The 17,049-nt window shown below is 38.4% G+C and overlaps 1 protein-coding gene across 1 annotated transcript in view; it reads right to left on the minus strand.

Moving 5' to 3' along the window:
- The window catches only part of SLC9C1 (solute carrier family 9 member C1), a 114,943-nt gene that overhangs the window by 62,125 nt on the left and 35,769 nt on the right, over nt 1-17,049 (minus strand). Inside the window, 3 exon segments of the mRNA XM_038002620.2 lie at nt 709-834; nt 3,244-3,410; nt 7,696-7,777. Coding sequence (XP_037858548.2) covers nt 709-834; nt 3,244-3,410; nt 7,696-7,777 — 375 coding nt within the window.

A 17,049-nucleotide genomic window follows, 5' to 3' on the forward strand; every position in this document is an offset into this window, starting at 1 on the left:
TTAAATGTCAATTAAAACAACAGCAATAAAAATTACCCTCTTGGCCCTAAATTTACATTTCATATTGGAATAAAATATTAGTTTGAAAAGGTAAAATTTCCAACAGTTTGTATGCTGCTGTGTTACAGAATTTCTCTAATTTTTAGCCAAGATTTGAATGAAAACATAATACCCTCTTCTGTCAGTTATTAGAGGATTTGGCTATATCATTACATGAAAAACTGGCTTGGATCCAGAGATGGGCAATGTCACAGAACTGATTGCCTAACACATCTGAAGTTTAACCCCAGTTGCAATTTCTGCCATTGGGATCTGTGAAATTGCCATTTTCTTCATAAATAAACCACTCTACTTAAGCTAATGTGAGTGAATTTCTTTCCTTCCTTCCTTCCTTCCTTCCTTCCTTCCTTCCTTCCTTCCTTCCTTCCTTCCTTCCTTCCTTCCTTCCTTCCTTCCTCCCTCCCTCCCTCCCTCCCTCCCTTTCTTTCTTTCTTTCTTTCTCTTTCTTTTTCTTTCTTTCTCTCTCTTTCTTTCTTTCATTTTTTTTTTTTTTTTGCGATCAAGCAGACTCCTAAGACAATTTCAAACTTCCCTTTGCTTTTTGTAAACAATCTATTAAGTGAGCATGATCACGATGTCTTTATAAAGGAGGGATTTTCCAGTATAATTTTTAGCCAAAAATAATTTCAAAAGAGAATAACACAGTACCATTTGTGCCGACAAGAGACGCCTGTTGGCCAGCTCCATTGCTTCAATGCTAAGGATCTCATCTATTTCCTGGTTACAGTGTGGACATTTCACCTTCTGCTGTTCTGTTGTTTCTTCTTGGTTTAACTAAATAAAACATAAATAAAAGAACAAAAAACACATGAATATTAACACATTGTTTAGCATAATCCACAAGCAGTTTTTGTACCAGTTTGCTTTGAAAAATGGTAGCAAATCTACTCAACAGCAAAAACAAACAAACAAACAAACAAACAAATAGTATGATTTGAAAATGAGCAAAGGATCTGAACAGACATTTCTCAAAGACACACAATGGTCAACAAATACATTAAAAAATTTAACATCACTAGTCAATAGCGAAATGAAAATCAAAACCATCATGAGATATTATATTTTCCCAGCTAGAATGCAATGTGAGTGAATTTCTTATAGAAATTAGACATATATTTCTTACAGAAATAAATACAGAAAAGTGCTCAGATCCTCATCATTTGCTTAGATGTCTAATCATTTGCTCAGTTATAGAAGGTAAAATAATTGTCAGTTTTGTGGGGGGAGTTATATCATATCTTTACTTTTACATGGCATTATTAACAGTTTAAAAAGCTATCACATATATGATCATGCTTTACACTAGCGGTTTTCAAAGTGTGGTTTCCCAGCAGCATCAGAATCACCTGGGAATTGCTAGAAACGTGCATTCTCAGATCCCACCTTAGACCTACTGAATCATAATTGGAGGAGTGGGCAGCAATCTGTGTTTCTAAAACCCCATTTGAAAATTTTGCTGCAGCTAAAACTTGACAACCACTGCTTTAAAATGATCACTTAATATAAAATAGAAAGTGAACACGCATAAAGGAAATGGGAGTATGAATAATCTACAGATGAGAAACTGAAGCTTAGAGAAAATTGATGATATGCCCAAAATTACAAAGCTATTAAGTGAGAAAGCCAGGCTATAAAGTCAGATTTTCTGATTCCAAGGTCAGTGTTCTATCTTTAATACCATAATATCCCTCATGTTTGCATCACAGAAAGGAGAATGTAGTCATTTGATCCTCTGCCTTCTGAAACAGATCAAGTACCAGAGTGGTGGCTTGATCACTGGCTTCTACTTTAGAATTAGCTGGATAGTGGATTTAAAATATTCCTGGGGCCCTGCTCAGACCACCTGCATAAAAATCTTCAGAGAGCAGGTGAAAACGCTATCATTATTTTGAATAAGCTTTCTAGATAATTCTGATGCAGACAAGTCAGCAAAAGTTCACAATCAGGTATTGGAAGCTACTAGAGAAATCCTTGGGTATGACACAGTACTTGTTCCATCCAGAAATCCTGGCAGTATTCCTGCAGGTACAATGGTTAGTTCTAAATTCCTATCTGGAGCTTTAAGCACTGTTTCAGTGGATAGGAAATGGATTTTTTCAGAACTCTACTTCATAGAGACGAATTATCTCACCTAAGCACTCCTAGAACTCGGCCCCTCATATTGTGTGATGCAAAAAAACAAAAACAAAAACATTGTAAAAACCATTGAAAATTGGACATGATGTAGGACATGGAAAAGTGCAGCAGCTCTGAGGACCCCAGGACAACTTTTACTATTTCTCTTGAGGGAAATCGTGACAGATTAGTGTGCTGAGTGTTCTTAAAAGAATAAGTGTGACTACAGATATCTTAAAGCATATCTCAGAAGCAGAAGGTGACATCTCGCACAGCTAAACTTATGGTATTGGCTTTGAATTCTATTTTATATTAAAAATATTTTTAACCATAAATTAAGGTCTAGCAAATGCTTAGATATACAATAGCCTAAATAAATAAACAAAGGCCCCTGACCCCTCCCAATTTGGTCAAAAACTAGCCATTTTCTAAGGTTCACTTTCATACACACACACACATATATATAATTTTTCTTTTTAAGAAAGGGTTTCTCTCTGCTGGCCAGGCTGGAGTGCAGTGGCACAATCATGGTTCACCATAGCCTCAACCTCCCAGGCTTGAGTGATCCTCCCACCTCAGTCTCCCGGGTAGCGGGGACTACAGGTGCACACCATCACCCAATTAATTTTTGTATATTTTATAGAGGCATGGTTTTGGCATGTTGCCAGGCTGGTCTCAAACTCCTTGGCTCAAGCAATCCACCTGCTTTGGCCTCCCAAAGTGCTAAGATTACAGGCATGAGCCACTGTGCTGACCTATGATGTCTTTTAAAAGGATCTCCAATACACAGCTTCCTCTTTTGAATTTAAACATATGTATTTTAAACATAAACATAAAACATGTATTTTAAACATATGTATTCAAAGGGGTTATGACTTCTACTTTGCCCCACAGTTACCATGAAATTCCTTAACACCCCCCCTTACTACTTGGTTAAATAGAGTTATCAACACGACTTCTCTGTCAATTACAAATGTTAAAAATTATGAATTAATATTTATGATCTGATTTATACTTCAGTGTAATCAAATCTGCATTAAAGCAATAAAAAAGATATTACTTGCTTACCATGTATGGGTTTTCAAGTATAATTGCTTTCTCAATCATGTTCCAATCAGCATTAGCAAGATCTTTGTCAAATTTAAGGACAGAGGCTACAGACTTGGTTAGCTCTTGAAAGTGTTGAAATGTGCAACAAACTGATTTATATTTTGTTGACGTGGCATCACGAAGACCTTTGATACAAACACACATTTGATACATAGTAGAAACACCACCATTTTGATATGGGTTAGAAAGCTTCCTTTTATCTTATTGTCACTAATCTTTAAGTAAAATTTCAACATAAATTGTTTAATAATGGGAATACTAAAGAGTTAAAAATTTTCTGCTTTCTTATTTCTTCTCGCAAAAAGTGAGGCATGTAATAGTAACAGCTAATGTTTATTGAGTGCTTACTATATTCTGCAAAAGCATATTTCAGCACTTTGCATGCATTAAGTTTTTGGTTATCTGGCCACCTTTTGAGGTGAGTCCTTTTTCCCAGTTTGATATATGAGGAAACAAAGAAACAGAGGTATAATGGTTAGTTTCATGTGTCAACTTGACTGGGCCACAGGGTACCCATATATTCAGCTAAACATTCTGGGTGTGTCTGTGAGAGTGTTTTTGGATGAGGGTGACAGTTAAATTGGTAGACTGAGTAAAGTACATTGCCTTTCCCAGTGTGGGTGTGGCTCATCCAATCTGTTGGAGGCCTCAATGAAACAGAAGTCTGAACAAGAGAGAATTTGTTGTCTCTGCCTGATGGGCTTTGAGAAGGCACTTCAGTCTTCTCCTACCTTCAGACTTTAACTGGAACTTGTACCATTGGTTCTTTTGGTTCTCAGGCCTTTGGAATGCATACTTTGGGACTTAGCTTCTATAATTGCATGAGCCAGTTAAGCACATATCATAAATTATCTGCATTATCTTTTAAGACTCCAATCTCTCAAACTATCTTTTTGTTTTAGAATACATACAGTTTCTAGCTTCCTAAGAAATTTAGCACCTGTTGTGTTTTCTGAAGATCATTATGTTAAGTGAAATAAGCCACACATAGAAAGACAGACATCACATATTCTCACTTATTTGTGGGATCTAAAAATAAAAACAACTTAACTCATGGACATGGAGGGTAGAATGATGGTTAACAGAGGCTGGGAAAGGTGGTGGGGAATGGGGGCAGGTGGGGATGGTTAATGGGCACAAAAATATAGAAAGAATAAATAAGACTTACTATTTGACAACACAATAAGGTGACTATAGTCAATAATACTTTTACATTTTAAGAATAATTTAAAGAGTTACATTTTAAATTTTAAAAATAATTTAAAGAGCAATTTAATTGTTTGTAATTCAAAGGATAAATGCCTGAGGGGATGGATATCCTATTCCCTGCGAAGTGCTTATTTCACATTGCATGCCTGTACCAAAACATCTCAGGTACCCCGCAAACATATACACCCAGTATGTACCCACAAACATTTTAAAAATAAAAAAGAAGAAAATCCGCAGGGCGCGGTGGCTCACGCCTGTAATCCCAGCACTTTGGGAGGCCAAGGCAGGCGGATCACGAGGTCAGGAGATCGAGACCATCCTGGCTAACACGGTGAAACCCCGTCTCTACTAAAAATACAAAAAACTAGCCGGGCGAGGTGGCGGGCGCCTGTAGTCCCAGCTTCTCCGGAGGCTGAGGCAGGAGAATGGCGTGAACCCGGGAGGCGGAGCTTGCAGTGAGCCGAGATCGCGCCACCACACTCCAGCCCGAGCGACAGAGACTCTGTCTCCAAAAAAAAAAAGAGACTTTGTCTCCAAAAAAAAAAAAAAAAAAAAGAAGAAGAAGAAAATCGCCACAACAAAGAGAAATATCTAAGAATATGGCTAACCAAGGAGGTGTAAGATCTCTACAAGGAGATCTATAAAACACTGCAAAAGTAATCAGAGATGACACAAATAAATGGAAAAACATTCCATGCTCATCGATTGAAAGAATCAATACCATTAAAATGGCCACATTATCCAAAGCAATGTACAGATTCAACACACTTTCTATTGAACTACTAATGTCATTTTTCACAGGATTAGAGAAAAACAGTTCTAAAATTTATTTGGAACCAAAAGAGAGCCCAAATAGCCAATACAATCCTAAGCAAACAGAACAAAGCCAGAAGCATCACACTACCTGACTTCAAACTACACTACTAGTCTACAGTAACCAAAACAGCATGGTGTTGGTACAAAACAAATACATAGCTCAATGGGACAGAATAGAGAACCCAAAAGTAAAGCTGCACGCTTACAGCCATCTGATGTTTGACAAAGATGACAAAACAGACAATGGGGGATGGATTCCCTATTCAATAAATGGTGCTGCAATAACTGGCTAGCTGTGTGCAGGACAATGAAACTGGACCCCTACCTTTCACTATATACAAAAATTAACTCAAGATGGATTAAATATTTAAATGTAGGACCTCAAAGCCCTAGAAGAAAACCTAGGAAATAACTTTTTCCACATCAGTCTTGAGAAATAATTTTTGGCTAAGTCCCCAAAACAATTGTAACAAAACAAAAATTGACAAGTGAGACCTAATTAAACTAGAGAGTTTCTGCAAAGCAAAAGAAATTATTAATAGAGTATACAGACCACTACAAAATGGGAGAATATATTAGCAACCTATACATCTAACAAAGATCTTATATCCAGAATCTACAAAGAACTTAAAGCAACAGGCAAAAACCAATAACCCCATTTAAAAATTGGCAAAGGTTAAGTGTCCATCAACAGATGAATGGATAAAGAAAATATTATACATATACATAATGGCATACCATTAAGCTATTAAAAAAAATGAGATCCTGTCATTTGCAACAGCATCAATGGAACTGGAGGTCATGTTAAGTGAAATAAGCCAGGCACAGAAAGAAAAACTTTGCATGTTCTCACTTATTTGTGGGAGCTAAAAATTAAAACAATTGAACTTACAGAGATAGAGAGTAGAATGATGGTTAGCCAGAGCCTGTGAAGAGTAGTGGGGAGCTAAGGGGAAATTTGGATGATTAATGTGTTCAAAAAATAGAAAAAATGAAAAGCATCTGTCATTTGATAGCACGATAGGGTGACTATAGTCAAGAATAAATAATTGTGCATTTAAAAATAACAAAAAAGTATAACTGAATTGTTTGTAACACAAAGGATAAGCACTTGAGGTGATGGATACTCCATTTACCTTAATTGATTATTACACATTTTATACTTGTATCAAAATATCTCATGTACCCCATAAATATATACAACTACTATGTATCCACAAAAATTAAAACTAAAAAAAATCTTAATGGGCAAAGAAGATGAATAGACACTTCTCAAAAGAAGGCATACAAGTGGCCAAAAAACACCTGAAAAAAATGTTCATCATCACTAATCATCAAAGAAACGCAAATCAAAATCACAATAAGATACCATCTCACACCAGTCAGAATGTTATTATTAAAAAGTCAAAAAAATAACAGATGCTGGCAAAGCTGTGGGGCAAAGGGAACACTTATGTACTCCTGGTGAGAAAGGAGAATATAAATTAGTTCAGTCATTGTGGAAAGCAGTTTGGAGATTTCTCAAATAGCTATAAACAGAACTACCATTCAAGCTAGCCACCCCAAGATAGCCAAAGGAAAATAAATCATTCTACAAAAAAGACCCATTCACTTGTATGTTCATCACAGCACTATTCACAACAGCAAAGAGATGGAATCAACCTAGGTGTCCATCATTGGTGGAATGGATAAAGAAAATGTGGTACAGATACACCACTGAATACTACACAGCCATAAAAAAGAACAAGATTATGCCCTTTGCCGCAACATGAATAAAGCCAGAGGCCACTATCCTAAGTGAATTAATGCAGGAGCAGAAAATCCAATACCTTTTGTGGGAACTAAACATTGAGTACACATGAACATAGAGATGGGAACAGTGGACACCAGGGAGTACTAGAGTGGGGAAAGAGAAATGGGATGTGAGTTGAAAAGCTACCTTTTGGGTACTGTGGTCACTGCCTTGGTGATGAGATCTGTATCTCAAACCTCAGCATCACACAATATACCCATACCCATGTAACAAACCTGCATATGTAAAATAAAATTTGAAAAAAATTAGGCACCACTGACTCATATTTATATAATTTATATGGTTTTTTTTTTTTGAGACAGGGTCTTGCTGTCTTGCCCAGGGTGGAGTGCAGTGGTGTGATCTTGGCTCACTGCAGCATCAGCCTCCTGGGTTCCAGCAATCTTCCCCTATCAGCCTTCTGAATAGCTAGGACTATAGATATACACCACCACACCGGGCTAATTTTCAAACTTTTTGTAGAGATGGGAGTCTCACTATGCTGCCTATGGATTCTTTCTTTATTATTATCACTTTTTGACCACATTTAGAATGTTTTTCTCTCCACAGGAATAGTAATTTTTAGGGCTTACCTAGTATAGTAACTGCAGTTGGCAAAACGAATCTATTGACAATGAGGGTTATTAGGCATACTAACACTCCATGAAATAATATCTAGAATTGAAGAAAATACAAAGTAAGTATTCATTACAATTTCACATAATATAGCCTATATTTAACAATATAAATTAAGCTACGTTGTACTGTGTTAATAGATGCTCATGGCAGGGGAGGAATTAATCTGAGACATGATGAAAGCACTCTGGGTATTCTCCATCTTCCTGCTCATAATTCATCCATGATTTATTACCAAACCAAAATTAAGACATGAGTTTTGACAAGTAAATCAACACTTATACAGACGTTGGGAAGGAATATTTATCTTTGACTTCCACTGTTGCACTTCCTGGTAGCTGAGAATACACTTATACTTATCAGTCCTTATCCACTATACACACCTGGCTGTGCATAGCCACATCGTTCTCTGTTCAACATTACCAGCATATCTGCATCAAAAACTTCTCCTCACCTGGGAAAGGAGAACAACTCAAGGCCCTTGATATGTGTTCTCCATCTCACACTTTGCCTCATTGGTACCCTTTCATCGTCAGGAAGAAGGAGCAATAAGTGTCTTTGGTGCCACTTGATATTTTATCTTCTTGTATCCCAAGTCAGTCTTGATAGACAAGTGAACTAACACTTTTCAGTCTGAGGCTACACATTTTTGGGGATTTATGGAATTCTAACTTCCAGAATTTATGTTTAACCCTAGCTACTCTTCTGTTCTATATCCACAGATGCAATCAGGGATAGAGCATGAAACCACACGAGAGGCTCCCAAAGTTGAACATTAGAATCATAAGAGAAACTTTAAAATATTGGTGCCCAGGAGATCCCCAGTGAATCTTCTGATCTAATTCTTCAAGGGTGCAGCCCAAGCATTGGTAATAAGGAAATCTGAGGTATAATGTACATACATTGAAATGTACTCAAGTACCATTTTGTCAATTTTGACAGTGTATATCTACTCATGTAACTCTCAGTCCTGTCAAGACGCAAAATATTCTCACATCCCCAACACTTCTCTAATGCTCCTTCCTAATCAGTCCTTCACCAATGAGAGGCAGCAAGTATTTTGATTTCTACTTCTGTAGATAAGAATTGCCAATTCCAAAATCTTCATATAAATTAAATAGCATATGGCGTGTCTCATTGTGATTTTAATTTGCGTTTCCTTAGAGTAATAATGTTGAATATTTTTAACATGCATATTAGTACACATCTTTCTTTTTGAAGAAGTGTCTGTTCAAATATTTTGTACATTTTTTAAAAATTGGGTTACCATTGTATTTTCTTCAAAAAATTTTAGAGTTTTTAATTTTATATTTAAGTCTATGGTCCATCTTAAATCACTTTTAGGTATGGTGTGAGGTAAAAATAGAGTTTTTCTTTTCTTGTTTTCTAAGTGAATACAGTAGTTCAGCATCATTTATTGAAAAAAATATTTTTTCTCTCATTGAACTGTTTCAGAATCTGTCAAAAACCGATTCACCACATAAATGTGAGTCTTTTTTGAATTCTTTATTATACTCCATTCATCTATTTTTTTATTCTTATGCCAGGATGCTACTGATTTAACTACTGTATTTTTACAGTAAGTCCTGATATCAGATAGTGTAAGTCCTTAAATTTGGTTCTTCCTTTTCAATATTATTAGGGCTATTCTCAGTCTTCTATACTTCTATATGGAATTCAGATTTTGTGTATCTATTTCTAAAATCTTCTGGGATTGGAATTGCATCAAGTATAGTGACATCTTAATAATTCCAAGTCTTCAAATCCATGATTGGAACATATATTTTATGTAGGTTTTGTTAAATTTCTGTCAACAATGCCATGTTGTTTTCAGTGCACAAGTCTTGCATATTTTGGAAAGAAGCCTCTAAGTTGGCTTTCAAAGGTATCTATCTGTTGATACTTAGTCACCTTTTTTTTTTTTTTTTTTTTGTAAGTCGGGTGTTCATTTATTAAATACAAGTTTTGAACAAACTCTGCCAGGCAAGTTTGACAAGAAGCAACCTTCCTGAAATGTTTCAAAATATGGTCATGTTGATCATGTCTTATTTCAAGCAACATTTTTGTTCTTCATTTTCTGTTTCTAGGTTTATTTCCTGGTGAGCAATTAGAGCATGTGCATTATTTCCTCACATGACATCAAGAGTGTAGCATCAGCCTCTGGCTTGTAAAGGCACCCAGTAGACTAATGCTCTGTGCAATTGCTGCTTAGCAACCAGCATCAAGTAAAGTAATGAAGCTTTTGTAGAGTGTGATACCAAATAGCAACTGGCACCTTCACCTGCACCACTAAAATACCTTTAAAGTTTCCTTCAGTTTTCAGATATCCATTAAAAACTGTATTAAAAAACAAAACCCAGACTGCTTGATAAAACGTACTTAAACAATTTTCCAAGTTTAGTATTAGCCTCTCGGTAAGTTATGAGCAACACCAGAACTGAGTAAAGAGTCTTCATTTTCCTATCATACTCCAGTAAAGTCAATAAATAAAACTAGGTATGTTAGAAAGTCTGCCTTACTAGATTTAGAGCTGCTTCTAAGTTCCAGACAAAACACCTTTTTAAGCTCCCAAGTGTATATGCACACGGTGTTGTACCAAGATAACTTTTTAAAATCTAATTTTTTAGATGTTCTTAAATTACTTCACAGAAAGTAAAAAGGCACAGAGGACACTTGGTTTCCTCACCAGTAGTGGCCTTAAGCTACACACTTGCTTGTGCAAAGAGTTTAAAGATATTCAGCAGCATTAATGATGCCATAGCCATTCATAGAAAGTTTCAGGAAAAGAGAGGAGGAGGAGGACGAGGAGGAGGAGGAGGAGGAGGAGGAGAAGAAGAAGAAGGAGAAGAGGAAGAAGAAGAAGAAGAAGAAGAAGAAGAAGAAGAAGAAGAAGAAGAAGAAGAAGAAGAAGAAGAAGAAGAAGAAGAAGAAGAAGAAGAAGAAGAAGAAGAAGAAGAGGAGGAAGAGGAGGAAGAAGGGGGAGGAGGAGGAGGAGGAGGAGAAGAAGGAGAAGAAGGAGAAGAAGGAGAAGAAGGAGAAGAAGAGGAAAAAGAAGAGCTTGCCAGAAAAGGCTTACGATCTGAAGGTTAAATACAGAAGAATACAGACAGAGACTAGAGGCCGCATCGAGGTTCTTAACTAGGAAGCTGCTAGGAATAGCTGCTTTCTGAGGTTTCGTCCCCATTTTCCTCCAGTTTTTCTCCTGAAAATCTCTGGTCTTTTCCTCTCTTGTTTTTAAATTGAAAACATCCTGTTAGATTGGGTTTGGAGGATAAATGCAAATAGGCAGAAGCTTATTTTATACAGAGTTCATTCTCAGAGAGGAAAAGGAGAATAATCAATATTGAATGAAGCTAATTTTAGAAAATAAGCAAATCCTGTCAATGCATTCTTTAGAGGCCCAGGGAGCACACTGAATGAATCTTACATTCTGGCATTTGCAAAAGTGTCCTCAACTTCCTTTTTCATTTATAAGCACAGCAACAGGCAACATCTATTTTATATCTGGGGTGGGAAGCCCTCTTAGATTTGAGGCTTTCCAGCTGATACCATCAAAAAAACATCAAGGACTGCTTATGCTTGTGTTGAAATGTAAAACTACTATTTTATTTGATCTTTCAACCATCGTTAACAACGTGTTCCAAATGAAGCAGTGACACCCATTTCTCAATCCTATCACTTTTCTTGTCACTTATGACATCTCTGGGCTTAGAAAGATGGTGATATAAAGACAACCCATAGGGGAGTGTCCCCACCTAGCATATCAAGCTGCACAAGTGAGTAGTGAACTCAAGCTCAACTTATGAAAGTGGTGTCCATCCACCTACTAACTACACCGGGCTACGTGTTTATTTAAAATGTCTTGTGGACAAGGTGGTGCTCAAATTTCTACTTTGTTAATTGAATACCTAACTCTGTGATAGAAGCAGCTCTTAGAAGTCAGGTCACAAGCCCAAATATTAACCATATACATTTTATAATCTCAGAATTTTGTCAAGAATGAATATGTTAGCAAACATGGCCACATACTGCATACAACTCACTCTGGAAGAGAAAATGTAAAGTAGTACTCAGTTTACACTGAGTGTGTGTGTGTGTGTGTATATTTCACACACTGAAATATACTGAAATATACTGTTGATATTAGATACTTAGTCATCTTAAATATGGACTAGACTTATTGACTCACTTCTAATAAATAGAATATGAAGAAGTAATGGGAAGTGACTTTCAAAATTAGGTTAAAGAAAGACCGTGGCTTCTGTCTTGAGGGTTTGCTCTCTCTAGCTCTCTTGCATAGTCATTCTGAGAGAAGCCAGCTACCATATTGCGAGCTGACCTATGAAGAGGTCCAAATGACAAGGAGGCTTCTGGCCAAGAGTCAACAAGAAACTAAAGCCCTTAGTTCACTGCCTGCAAACAACTGAATCTTGTCAACAAAACCACACAAGTCACCTTAGAAGCAGATTCTGTAGCCCCAGTTGAACCTTTTGATGGAACCAGTTTATGCTTAAATGCAAGTTTATGAGAGAAACAATCAGAGGCACCCACTTAATTTATACCCAGATTCCTGACTCACAGAAACTGAGATAATAAATGTTTCTTGTTTCAAGCCACTGAATTTTGGGACAATTTTTTACATAGCCATAGATAATGATAACTGACACATACGTATTTCATTATTTTGGTTACTGTGTCATGTTTTTGATGCTATTGTTATGTTCTTTATTTCATTTTTCTGTTTGTTTGTTGCTAGTATATAAAAATATAATTTAGTTTTGTATACTGAACATGAATTTCATGATTTTGCTAAATTCACTTATTAAATCTACTGGTTATTTAGTATCTACCAATTTGTGTGCCTTTTTTCTCCCTAGTGCCTGAGGTAGCACATTGTGTATAATGTTTCATAAAAATGAAGAAAGCAGATGTATTTGCCCTTATTTGAAACTTAAGGGAAAGTATTCAGTATTCTACCATTAAGTGTCACTTATCTTTAAGTTTTTAAGTTTTTATTTTTAAATAAATCCCTTCTATAAGATTAAAGTAGTTTTCTTCAAATTCTATTTCACAAAAAGTTTTCTATGTATAAAATCATATCTTCTGCACACAGAGATAGTTTTACTTAATCTCTTCTTATTTAGATGCCTTTTATTTCTTTTTCTTGCCTGATTGCTCTGACTAGGACTCTTAGAACTGTGTTGAATAGGAATGGTGAAAATGGGCATCCTTGTTTTGTTCCAGCTCTCAAGGGGAATGCTTCCAGCTTTTGCTGATTTTGTATGATGTTGACTGTGGGCTTGTCACAGAGGGCTCTTCTTATTTTGAGGTATCTTCCTTCAATACCTAGTTTTTTAAGGGTTTTGAACATGAAAGAATGTTGGATTTTATCAAAGGCCTTTTTTGCACCTATTGAAGTAAACACATGGTTTTAGTTTTAAGTTGTTTATGTGATGAATCACATTTACTTATTTGTATGTATTGAATCTACCTGGCATCCAAAGAATTTTTTTGAGGATTTCGCATCTATATTCTTTAAGGATATTGACCCGAAGTTTTTTTTCTGCTGTGCCTCTGCCAGGTTTTGGTATTAGGATGATGCTGGCCTCATAGTATAAATTAGAGAGGAGTCTATTCTCAATTTTTTGGAATAGTTTCAGTAGAAATGGTACCAGCTCTTTATCTATGTAGTACAATTCAGCTATGAATTTGTTTGGGCTTTTTTGGTTGGTAGGTTATTAGCTGCAGAATTAAGTTTGGAACTCATTATTGGTCTGTTCAGGGTTTCAATTTATTCCTGGTTTAATCTCAGGAGTGTGTATGTTTCCAATAATTTATCTATTTCTTGTAGGTTTTCCAGTTTGTGTGCAGAGGTGTTCACAACAGTTTCTGAGGGATTTTGTATTTCTGTGGAGTTGGTGGTAAAGTCCTGTAAGTCATTTCTGATTGTGTTTATTTGGATAGTCTCTTTTATTCTTTATTAGTCTAGCTAGCAACCTATCAATCTTGTTTATTGTTTCAAATAAACAACTTCTGGCTTCATTGGTGTTTTCTATGGTTTTTCACAACTCACAAAAGAAGAAAGTAGACATACAGACGGCCAACACACATGTGAAACATGTGAAAATTGCTATCACCAGAGAAGTGCAAATCCAAACCACAATGAGATACCACCTCACGCCAGTCAGACTGGCTATTACTAAAAAGTCAAAAAATAACAGGTGCTGGCAAGTTTGTAGAGAAAAAGGAACACTTAAATACTGCTGGTGGAAATGTAAATTAGGGCAGCCATAGTGGAAAGCAGTTTGGTGACTTCTCAAAGAACTTAGAACTGCCATTTGACCCAGCAATCCCATCATTGGGTATATATCTAAGAGAATATAAATTGTTCTACCATAAAGACATGTGCATGTGTATGTTCATCACAGCACTATTCACAAGAGCACATACATGAAATCAAGCAAAATGGCCATCAATTGTAGACTGGATTTTAAAAATGCGGTACCTATACACCATGGAATACTCTGCAGTCATAAAAAGAACAAGATTGGGAAACTGACCAAGATGGCTGGCTAGAAGCAGCTAGTATGCACCTCTATCATGGAGAGAAATAGAAGGGGTGAGTAAATACAGCACTTTCAGCTGAAACATCCAGGTACACACATTGGGATTCGTCAAACAAAAACTTGACCCACAGAAAACAAGGAAAATCAAGGCAGGATGACCACCCACCTTGGAGTGACACAGAGTCAGCGGAGCCTCCCCTACCCCAGGGAAGTGATGTGTGAGTGGGTGATCCCGGGTACCCATTCTTCTCCCATGGATCTTTGCAACCCTCAGGTCAGGAGATCCCCTCATGAACCCACTCCATCAGGACCTTCAGTCTAACATGGAGTCTTAGCAGAGCAGCCATCCAGGCACAGGTGGAGCCCTAGGTGCTTCAGATACTTGGGGTTCCCAGCAAAAGTGGCTGCAACTTCAGCAAAATCAGAGATTAGACTCCTGTACATACTCTATGAAAGGGGGTGATCCAGAGGGGATAAGTAGCAATGGTCTACAGGCATCGCTGCCATGGCACCTCCCGGGATAAGACCCACTGCTTGAAACTTCAGTCATCCACCAATAGCAGCATTACACCTCCCTGAGACCAAGCTCTGAGAGGGAGGTGCGAGCCACCATCTTTGCTGTTTCACAGCCTTTGCCATTGTTGCCTTTAGTGTAGTTGCCCTATGGAAGAGTAGCCAGCTTGCTTTCCTATGCAGGTCCCTGATCCTGCTTGTCCTCTCCAGGTGGGTGAGTGAATGAGTGATTCTGGGTATGCATGCTTCTCCCATGGAACTTTGCAACTCTTGGGTCAGCCCCCTGAATCATCTCCTTTCCTAGAGGTATAAACAGGGGTCTAACTCCCAACTTTGCTCAAATTGTTGCCATTTTTGCTGGGAAGCCCAGGTATCTGAAGTGCCCAGGACTCCATATGTGCCTGAGTGGCTGCTCTGTGAATATTTCATGTAGCTCTGCATGTCAGACTGCAGACTGGGCTCCCCAGTCACCCTAGAAGTGGTTCCTGGCTTCCATGGGATGGAGGTCCCTGTGGGAGGGATGGGCCACCATCTTTGCTGTTACACAGGCTTAGCCATTGTTGCCTTTGAGCTCCAGGGATTCTGAGGTGACTAGGGACTGGAAAAGTCCTCCCTGTTCTGGGGAGCACAGTGCAGCAGCTCTATGGATGAACAGCCAGACTGCATTTTCACATGGGTCCCAGGTCCTGGTTCTCTTCACTGGGCAGAATTTCCTGACCACAGTCTATGACCACCCTCACCAGTGTTTTCTGGTCAGCAGCAGTTTCCAGCCTCCCTGGGATGGTGCTACCTAGAAGGAGAGGTAGACCATCTTTGCTGCTTCTCACCCTAAGCCACTGTGGCCTTTAGGCTTTGGAGAGTCTTCAAGCAGACTCCCAGAACAGCACAACTGCTCTATGAAAAAGCAGCCAGAATGCCTTTTTATGCAGGTTCCTGATCTGATCCTTCTCACTGGGTGGGACACCCTGACTGTGGTGTCCAGCCACCACTGCTGGTGTTTTCTGGCCAGCAGCAATTTCAAAACTCTCTGGGACAGAGCTCTCAGAAGGTGGAGTGGACGGCCATCTTTGCTGTTTAGTAGGCTTAGCCCATTGTTGCCTTCAGGATTTAGAGAGTCAAGGGTGACCAAGGACTGGAGTGAACTGCCAGCAAAGCACTGCTGCCCCTGGGAAAAGAGGCCAGACTGCTTTTTTAAGTGGGTCCATGATCCCATTCCTCCTCACTAGGTGGGATCCACCAACTAGAGACTCCAGCCACCTCCTGCTGGTGTGTTCAGGCTGGCAAAATGTCTGTACCTCCCTTGGCTGGAGCTCCAAAAGGGATGGGGAGGGGCAGGACACCATTTTTCTGTTTCACAGTCATCACTAGTGATACCTTCAGGTCCTGGAAAATCTGAGCAGACTAGGGACTGGAGATGACTGCCAGTATACCACAGAATCCTTATGAAAAAGTAACTAGACTCTTATGTGGGCCTCTAAGCCCGTATCTCCTCACTAAGCTTGGGCCCACAGCACAGACCCCCTATTCTGGACAATTGCACTGAATGATTGCTCACCTGCATCTCTCTGGGGTGCAGTGCCCAGCAGACAGGCAAAAGACCTTCATCCACAACCACTGCTAAGGTCCCTTCCACTGTTGCCTCCAAGTTGGGGAAGAAACATAAAACCTGAGATCACACAAGAGCTGTGGTAGGCAGCCTTGGAGTGCCAGTTCATGATCTACAGCCAGCACTCAAGTAGGAGAGGAGCCAACATGTTCAGGTCATTGACAGAGAGCATGGCTGCAACTGTGAGGAAATATAGGGGAGCCATGTGACTGAGCAAGAGCCCACCAACTGACCACAATACCTAACCACCGCCTGCTGGTTCACAGTCCAAAGTTTCAACACCAAAAATACCTCACTAACATATACCCACTGTGAAACCAAAGACAAGAAGTCATTTACAAATAAAGACTCTGCACAAAGCCTTGGCCCAGTGAAAACATTCAGAAAAGAAGTCTACTGACTGCACTCAATCTGCACCACAGTTAAAGGGACACCCAAACACAGAGATGAGAAAGAACCAATGTAGCAACTCTGTCCACTCAAATGGCTAGAGTGTCTTATGTCCTCCAAATGACCACACTAGTTCTCCAACATGGGTTCTTAACCAGGGTGAGTTGGCTGAGATAACAGAAATAGAATTCAGAATATGGATAGTAATGAATATCATCAAGATTCAGAAGAATGGC

Source organism: Chlorocebus sabaeus, chromosome 22, assembly GCF_047675955.1.
Source record: "Chlorocebus sabaeus isolate Y175 chromosome 22, mChlSab1.0.hap1, whole genome shotgun sequence".
Classification (NCBI taxonomy): domain Eukaryota; kingdom Metazoa; phylum Chordata; class Mammalia; order Primates; family Cercopithecidae; genus Chlorocebus; species Chlorocebus sabaeus.